The sequence below is a fragment of the Xenopus tropicalis genome, chromosome 5 (genome assembly GCF_000004195.4).
Source record: "Xenopus tropicalis strain Nigerian chromosome 5, UCB_Xtro_10.0, whole genome shotgun sequence".
Taxonomy (NCBI): domain Eukaryota; kingdom Metazoa; phylum Chordata; class Amphibia; order Anura; family Pipidae; genus Xenopus; species Xenopus tropicalis.
In genome coordinates, this window is record NC_030681.2 from 100039992 (window position 1) to 100049488 (window position 9497).

Consider the following 9497-nt stretch of genomic DNA (forward strand, 5'->3'; position numbering starts at 1 on the left):
TACATGTAACCCCTTTTTGGATATAGTAGACCATGTCCATCTAGTTAGGTTAGAGCAGGGATCCCCAACCTTTTTACTTATATGCCATGCTCGCAAGTGTTGGTGAGCCACACAAGCATGAAAAAAGTTCTTTGGTGGTACCAAATAAGGACTGTGATTGGCTATTTGGTAGCCCCATGTGGATTGCTAGCCTGCAGGAAGCTCTGCTTGAAGTAAAACTGTGTCCCTGTGCTTCCAAAACTTGCCTCCAAGCCAGAAATGTAAAAATTGGCACCTACTTTAAGGCCACTGGGAGCAACATCAAAGAGGGTCGTGAGTAACATGTTACTTCTGAGCCACTGGTTGGGGATCACTGGGTTAGAGCATGGGGTACATTGGACTACTGCAACTACAACTCACAAATATAAGAAATAAGATGCCAGAAGGTTCTTGCAGCAAACTCAAAACAGAATTGGTTTTATTGTCCAAAACAAGTGATCCACAGGAATAAGCACAAAATACTCACAATGCAGAAGGTGGAGCAAATGAATTGGCAGGTTCAATGCAGAGCAAGAGAAATAATGATGCACCACTGTGGCGAGTAGCATGGTAGTAAACAAAGTCCTTAGGACTTGTACCTCTAGTGGTGTGGATCCCATAAAGCAGGCCTGGATCAGGAAGAACAGATCTAAGTCTGATACCCTTTTCACTACTACGGTCCCTTCACTAAGGCAACAGAGCCTGTAAAGGAGACTATTCTCTGTATATCCTGAATACATAGAGGCTCAGCCACCTTTCTATGGTACACAGCAGCATTACATGCATAATGATGAGTAAAAGGAAGATGGGGATGTTTATGAATATGACTTTTTAACGCCCTCATAGCGTGGGGGGGGGGGTCGCCACCATCAGGGTCTGAAGGGACCTTACAGCTCATCCCCACCTGCTGTTCCGATCCTGGACTAAAAACTTTAATGTCGCAGTGGGTCCAGTTGGGCCACATCAGTAGTAGTAAAAAAAAAAACAAATTTGCCTCTTTAAGTTACCAGAGGCAGCTTTTTGCTGCCCCTGGGCCCTGGTAACTGGCCACTCCTTGCCGCCTGAGACAAGGTTCTCACCTGCCAGCCGATGATGCTTGCAGATCCCAGGTTGATTGGAATAAATTAAAGATGGTCATGTGTTTCACTTTGGGTTTTTTTTTTTTTTTTACTAAAGTTTCAGCTAGGCAGAGAGAGAAAAGCAGCAATGGAAAAGAAGAAGAGTTTGTGATATTTTGCTTAGGTGAGGTAATGTCTTCAATCTATCCATTTATGCAGTGCTTCTACTGACATGTCTGGGGTTAATGGCATGCTCATTGGCTGTTTCTGCAGTGAAATTACTAGCATATCTGGTGTTAATGGAGTGCTCAATTGCCTTTTCTGAAGTGATCTTACTGACTTGAAATGCAGGTACCACAGGTGTTGTGGGCTTGGGGGGCACTGTGAGGGCCACTGTGTCTGTCTTATGATGAATTTTGTGCTTCTGACGGTGCCATTCCAAACGTGGAAAAGGTGTGTTTTTTTTCAATGGTCATATAATGGCGTAACACCAAAATGTCCACTACCATGAGTCTAATTATGTGCCAAGCTTACTTTTTTAGGAATAGAGTTGAGAAAGAATGTTGGTTGGCATGAAGAAGGTAAAAAACACAGAAGTATGCAAAAAATACAAGTCAGAACTGGAAGGATAAACAGCTGAAGGACAGCAAACACCCATCAATGTCTACAGTACCCACATCACCAATCCCAGTTGTGCTAAGCATCATAGTTTCACTTATGTCAGCAGCAGGCAGTGATGTACAACCACTGGGTGAGTCAAGCAATAATTGTAAATCGATCCCTGGGGCCAAACGATCAAATTAGCCTGGGTTCTCCCGATATCTCCCACCCGTAGGTGGGGGATATCGGGAGAAGATCCGTTTAATTGGCGACATCTCCAAGCGAGCGGATCTTAAAGGAGAAGGAAAGGCTAATAAAGAGTTAATCTCAAGCTGCAGGCATACCTTCAGTTGTCTCAAAAGTGCCCTTAAGTCTCCCCATATTTCACCTGTTCAGAAGATCAGAAGCCAAACAGGAAGAAGATTCCCATAATGCATCGCTCCTTCCAGACTTGGCGACTTATTACTGTAGGCTACGCATGTGCACACAGCAGGAGCGTCCCGTTGCCATGGTGATGCAGCATTGGAGAACTCTGTGACACGCAGGTGGGGGGAGCAGGGGGGGCAGGTGCGGCGAGCGGCGGAGAGTTTGTGGCAGGAGCGGGGAGCGGAGGGGGGGCTGGCTTGTGCTTTTTAGCGGCACCGTTCACTGAAACAAGTATGTAGGTTCTAGTATGTGTATCTCTGTAAATCTTTCTCTAGGCAAGCCAGAAATATATCATTTTTACACAGCAATAGTAGTACTATTTAATAGTGTGCTTAATAGGTTTTGACTTTCCTTCTCCTTTAAAGGAGAAGGAAAGGCAGTCACTTGGGGGTGCCAAAATGTTAGGCACCCCCAAGTGACTTAAATAGCCTACCTTGTACCCCGGGCTGGTGCCCTTGTTAGGAGAAAACAGCACCAGCCTGGGGTACCTGTCGAGAGCGCTTCCTCCTTCCTACTCGCGCTGCTGCCAAATGTCCCGGACAATCGCATGCGCAGTGAAGTGAAAAGCAGACTTCTCTGTTAAAGTTCGGCTTTTCACTCTACTGCGCATGTGCGTGTGCCGAGACAGGAAGGAGGAAGCGCTGCAGGTACCCCGGGCTGGTGCTGTTCTCTCCCAACAGGGGCACCAGCCCAGGGTAAAAGGTAGGCGATTGAAGTCACTTGGGGGTGCCTAACATTTTGGCACCCCCAAGTGACTTTGCCTTTCCTTCTCCTTTAAGGTGTATGGGCACCTTAAGGATAAAAGAGAAAATTACAATTTAGTTGAGAGGGTAAACTTGCTCCTTTTTACAATCGGACTCCTTACTCTTCTCTGTGATCTGCACCACTTTTCTCAGTAAACAGCCAGTCCTTATTCCAGTCACATTCTCGTCCCACTGTGACCGCTGCACTTGGTCGGCTACAATCCTTTTCCTCCTTTATGTTCACACCTGGCATAGGAACAAGTTCTAATACAGATTCAAATTTTTTCTTTGCTTCTTTCTCGTATTGTTCCATTAAAGCTTACAGTAGGGTTACCAGTTAACCAGTGAATTCAGGAACACACTGAAACAGCTATAGTACAGCATAGATCAATCTGACTTTGGTGTAAGGTTTCTGGAGTTAATAACTAATGTTTTGCTGGAGTTAATAAGGACAAATTCAGAAATATTGTGCTAAACTAGTAAAATTGCATTAGTTCAACTTTTTGTGAAAAACATTTGTAAAATAGTGGAGTAAATGATTGTTAATGATTTTTTGGCATAAACAAACGTTTGTTAACTCTTGTGTGTCTTGCTCATTTCATTTATGGAAACATGTATTATTATTATTATGCTTTATCCTTTAAATCATGTATAAATTGCATAAACTCTGTAAAGCTGCAGTCATTTCAGTTCATGTAATAGATTGTAAGTGGAGAAACCGATGTTGCTAGGCTGCAGGGTATTTATAGCAGCTAGGAGGAGACATCAATGTAAGCAGTGGCGTCACAGAAAAGGAAACGAAACTAAAGAGAGCCACAGAAATTTGAGTGTAAACTAAGCAGACTAAAGAGAAGGCAACAGTGAACGGTGAGAAAGATCAGATGAGCAAATTATATTGGGAAGGAATGTGAAATGGCACAAACAATGAGCTAAATGGGGGGGATAAATGCATGGGACATAGTAACGGAGAGGAAGCAGTAATCAGAGAAGTGTTTTAACTGCATGAAATGGAACACTGACACTCTGATAAGAGCAAGGCATGGATTATTTGGGCAAGGGGCACAAGTTAATAAACATTTGTAATTTTTCAGTCTTAGTTACTGTCTTACTATTTATAAATATTACTTGTGTTCATCCAGGACCTGAGATCTTAGGGGGGCACTGTTGATGTTTGAAATCAGCAGGGAGATTCACAAGTTAAATAGGTCTGTTATACCTGCAGTATTCATGAAAGCCAGACAGTAGTCTGTACTCATTTTGCCTTTTGTCTATGGGCCCTGGCAGCAGGGTCAGAGCAAGGGGTAGGCATACAAGGCATGTGCCTAAGGTACAAGAGCGAGGGGGTTCTAGGTACATACCGCCTGTCTACTACCCCTAATTCGAGCACTGGGTGTGTGCAATGCAGGTCCTACTGACATTTTTAGGCACCACTAGCATTTTTTAGGCACCACTTTCCCAACAGCCACCCAATACCCCATTGTGCCACCATGCATGCACGCAGGGGGGCAGTGATAAGCGCCTTAGGCAACCATGTACAGATTCTAGGGCTACGACAACTTTCAATAACTCCTTTCAGGGAATGCTGTGTCTGAAGTAAAAAGTATTTTTTTTATACTTAATTTGTTAGGGCAACATCATGTTTTTCTAATGTATTGCTATATTTTCTATATGTTTTTCTAATGTATGCTTATGTATTATAAACAGCAGTACTAGTTACTTAACCACTCAGCAGGTGACATTTGCTGGTCACTTGTTTAAAAGCAAACATATTACAGGATAGGACCTGTTATCCAGAATGCTGAAGACCTGGGGTTTTCTGGATAAGGGATCTTTCTGTAATTTGGATCTCTATACTTTAAATCTACTTAGAAATAATTGAATCATTAAATAAACCCAATAGGATAGATCAGAAAAAAAAATACTCTTATACTTGCATACTTTTATGCACTCATACTTCCATATTCTTATACTCTAATACTAATAACCTCATCAATTCATACTCTTATAATCTTGTATTCTTATACTATCAAACTGTCATACACTCATATCCACATACTCGCATACACTCATACTTTTATACTCAAGTTTGCTGTTCTGTGTTACTTTTACTTTACTTTTTTCCCCTAAAAGCATTTGCCCCAGGGAAAAACAGAAAAGAAACTCAACATATTGGTACCCTCTAGTAAATTTACCTTTTCTTGTCCAAGAATATTTCACTTCCTTTACTATACACCCACCCAAGTTTTTACTAGCTCCTTTACATAAAACATATTTCCTATTGTTTCTATTATAAAAAGCCAGTGGCTAAGTGACCTATTGGCCAAGGGGGCAAGCATACCTCCCAACATTTGAAAAATGGAAAGAGGAACAAAAAGAAATACAGCCAAAATGTTTTGACCACGCCCATTTTGCGACCACACCCCCTATATACCACTTCCATTGTACAAAATTTGGCAGGTTATTTAAAGTTTGAACACCTTTCTGGGGTTTTTAGAGTCTTGTTTTATGTGTTATTACAGTTTTTCTAAAAAAGGTGAAATTGCCCTTTAAGCTGCAAGTCTTAGTTCCCCCAAGAGACCCATACCTCCCAACTGTCCCGCTTTACGCGGGACAGTCCAGATTTTCGCCACAAAGTCCTGCTGTCCCGGATTGACTTGTAAATGTCCCGCGGTGCAGAAGAAGCGGTTCCCGAGAGACGTGTGACGTTATAGGGAGAAGAAGAGCCAGGGGACGCAGCCGGAGGAAGCAGGCGGGTGGTGGGAGGAGCAGGGAGAGCCGCAGGAAGCTGGGGGACGCTGGGGAGGACGTTGCCGGGAAGCTGAAAGATGTTGGGGAGGACGCTGGGGGGAGCTAGAGGATACTAGGGGGGAGCGGAAAGATGTTGGGGAGGACACTGGGAGGGAGCTGGAGGAAGCTAAGGGGGAGCTGGGGAGGATGTTCCGGGGGAGCTGAAGGATGTTGGGGAGGACACTGGGAGGGAACTGGGGAGGACATTGTGGGGGAGCTGAAGTATGTTGAGGAGGACGCTTGGTGGGAGCTTGGGGATACTAGGGGGGAGCTGAAGGATGTTGGGGAGGACGCTGGGGGGAGCTGGAGGATACTAGGGGGGAGCTGAAGGATGTTGGGGAGGACACTGGGAGGGAGCTGGAGGATGCTGGGAAAGATGCTGGAATGGAGCTGGAGGACGCTGGGAGGGAGCTGGAAGATGTTGGGGGGAGATGGAGGATGCGGCAGTGGGGAGCAGCCCATAGTATGGGGACACTGGGGGAGAACCAGCAGTGTTTTAGGGGGCCCTGGGCTGGCTTGGCTAGCAATGTTTTAGGGGGTCCCTGCTCTGGCACCAATGCAAAACGTAACACCTGGCTACCAATGTTTTATGGGGCCCTGGCTACCGATGTCTGTCATGATATACAGGTGCCACAGTGCATAATGAAATCCTTAGGGCCACAATATGTCATAAAATGATTGTGGCCACCGTGTCTGTCTTCTGGTGCACTTTGTGCGTGTTATGCTTTTCAGGTGTGGTTTTGTAAAATGGGCCTGTTTTGGGGGCATGGCCTGAACAATTTTTGCCGCTCTATGCGCGGCAGACATTTTTATTCCTCCTTCTACTTTTCAAATGTTGGGAGATATGGAGACCTGTTTAGCTTATTAGTTACAATTTTATCTAAGTGCAGGTGTAGCGTTTTAACTTTTCTGGGCTCTCTGTCAAAAGTTACTTTGTTAATTAATTTTGAGAAACATTGTATCTTTTTTAGCATTCAGTGCAGGAGATTAAAGGAAAATGAGGGGCTTTTCAGAAAGAATTTGGGACTGCATGCTGAGCTGTTTAAATTGGGACTGTCCAGTAAATATCGGCACAGTTGGGATGTATGTGCATGGCATGATGTCATTGGCTGAACTGGACCCTAAAAGAGAGATAACATAAGTCTTAATCAACATAGGATTTCCCTGCACTAAGCACAATTTTCAGCTGGTATAAACTTTTGTTATTTATGTGTGTTTCAACTGTTTCATCTTTTTTTTTATAGGACTCAACTTTTCATTTAGGCTTCTGCTTGAAACCAAATATAATCATATTTTTCTTTTCCCCCAACTTCATCTCTATAGAGATCATGAAATATAAGAAACTAAAGCCCCTGTGAGGCCCAGCACAGTTTAAGAGAGATATCAATATAAAGTGATTACCATGGATTTAAGCTCACAACCACTACATGGGTCGCCTTCTGACCAGTTAAACCACAACCTAATAGCCCCAAACCAGAGAAATCCACAGAGGGAAGTCTCTCTATACCAGCAAGAATTAGTTGAACCACTGATATTTAAAACAAACCCATCTGGTTTAGAAACAATAAACCTATACTGCCATGAAATGGGATATTTATATCATCTGACAACAGGGAGTTTTTTCCGAATGAATACAGGTAGCCTACCATTACTTATGCCTGGCACAAACCAGTCTACTTTTCAACATTCAGAGTCCCCCACTGCACGGTTGCCGTATGATTCATCATTCCACAGTTGTTATCTAGAATCTTCCACCCATAAAAAAACTGCTACATTTTCTTGCATGGAGAGCAAACACATCAAAACCCTCAATAACAAACTTGCAGTACCTGCAACAGACACTGAAAGCAAATTTTCACAAAGCTTGCAAGTTAATATGGTTAAAAAGGAGGCAATAATAGCAAAGGGAAGATGTGCTAAAAATTCAAAAACAAAACCTACAGCATGTGCCATTGGCAAACCTATTCCACAAGTCCAGACAGAATCTGGCTTACCTCTTCACGGTAATCTTTTGCCAGACACCGGAAGTAATTCTATTGCACACATCCAAGAAAGAGTTTCTATAAACACAAGAAGCATCAAGCTTACACCTGCCAGAAGTGCCAAGAGCAAAACTAAAAAGAGTGCCACAGATGGACCTTCCCTGGCAATCCAAGTAGAATCTTCCCTACTTCTTCAGTGTAATTCTGTTACAGACAAAGTTGTCAAGGGCACTAAATGCAAGTCTAAATCGTCCCTGGGCTTGGCACTTAATACAGCTACACCCAAGATCAAACCTACCATTCACTCCAAGAGCAAAACTGCAGAAAGACCTAGCACACCAATTAAAATTAAATCTAGCCTACCTCTTCCAGGTTTTTCTGTCCAAAACTCCCAAATAACATTTGATACATATACTAAAAGGTCTAAATATTCCCTGGGCTTGTCAGTTAATGAAGCTACATCCATGAAGAGCATACCTACCAGAGAGATCAACAGCAAAAATACAGAACATGTCATAGACAAACCTACCCCACCAGTCAAGACAAAATCTGCTCAGACTCTTCAGCAATATCTTTCTAAAAGCACAAAAAGTTATTTTGCCCCAAGCAACCAGAGAAAATTTGGCTCGCTCACATATGCCGAGTGTGTAAAAATAAATTTACATAAACCAGCCATGCCCAAGCCTGCCAATTCACTTATTGAAAAGACCACTGTTCCCCTACGCAAAAATGTCCTGTCCTCCCAGAAAAAAACTACACCAACCAAAAAAACCAAACCAAGAAAAAAATCTAAAAAGAAAAAACACAGACAGGCACAAAACATACGTAGCATACAAGAAGCACCAAATAGACAATCCAATTCACATCCATTGAGGAGGTGTAAGAAAAGTTATCCAATTATTTGGAGCTTTATAAAACCCTTTAATCGAAGATCTAGACACCACAAGATCCACCAACATCGTCAAATTGTAAAACCAACTTGTAGTAACAGATGCAGAAATCATATTATGGCCTCAAATGTACATGAGATTATCAACAGCCCATTTGTGAAGAATGCAAGTAGCTGTGTGCCACCAGCACTGCTTAATAAGCTCCTAAACTGTGATTTTAAGATTTGGAGCACAGCTCAGCCATGGGCTGTGCGTATGGAAGAGGAGGCCATAAAGACTTATAAAAACTTGAAATTAGAAAATGACAATCAGAAAGTTCAGGTTAGTGATTATGATTTTCTAACCAACTCAGAGAAGAGCTGGTTGGCTGGAGTCTGCAGAACAGTGAGTAACAGGGGCAGCAAAGACAGCTGGCCACTGCTAGTAAAGTGCTTACACAAACACCCAGATAGTACACTGGTACAGGCTACTAAGCATCGCTGTTTTTGTCTCAAAAAAGAAGGTTACATTTATACCCTGCGCAAAGATCATGCCTACTACACTCAGCTGCAATTCCTTATGGATATAACAGACAATGTGTATGCAGAGCTACTAGTGCATACAAATAAGGAGACTGCTATAGTCCCAGTATGGATTGACTTTGACTTCTTGGAAGAGGCAGAGAAAAAACTAGAGAGATTCTACACAGACATTGTTTTACCCTATCTACTAAAGAGTGGAGGTTGCAAGATGAAGTCCCAGCATCACAAAGAACTTTCATGATGCATTTCAGTAGAATGCACATTTTATGTTTTAATAGGGGGGGGAAGAAAGTTGTAAAACCAAGGAAAATATAAATTCAGGAAATTCAATTATGAATTATATATTGGTGGGACCACAAAAATTTAGGCGGATGGTAAAATAAGGATTCACTTTATTTAATATTTGGTATTATAATCATTTGTATTTGTGTATGTATGTGTCATAATAAAGTTGCCTTTGTTAATATCCTGA

At 42.6% G+C, this 9497-nt stretch overlaps 1 protein-coding gene across 2 annotated transcripts; it reads left to right on the forward strand.

Moving 5' to 3' along the window:
- Positions 1-3529: 3529 nt before the first annotated feature.
- On the forward strand, positions 3530-9497 carry LOC101732574. Of its 2 annotated transcripts, none has more exons than XM_012963367.3 (2): positions 3530-3712; positions 6877-9497. In XM_012963367.3, exon 2 carries the CDS (start codon positions 7035-7037, stop codon positions 9264-9266), a length of 2232 nt encoding a protein of 743 aa, XP_012818821.2. In that variant the 5' UTR covers positions 3530-3712; positions 6877-7034; the 3' UTR covers positions 9267-9497. The 2 variants fall into 2 exon arrangements, with proteins under 2 accessions (XP_012818821.2, XP_004914452.2); XM_004914395.4 differs by having other exon boundaries at positions 6956-9497.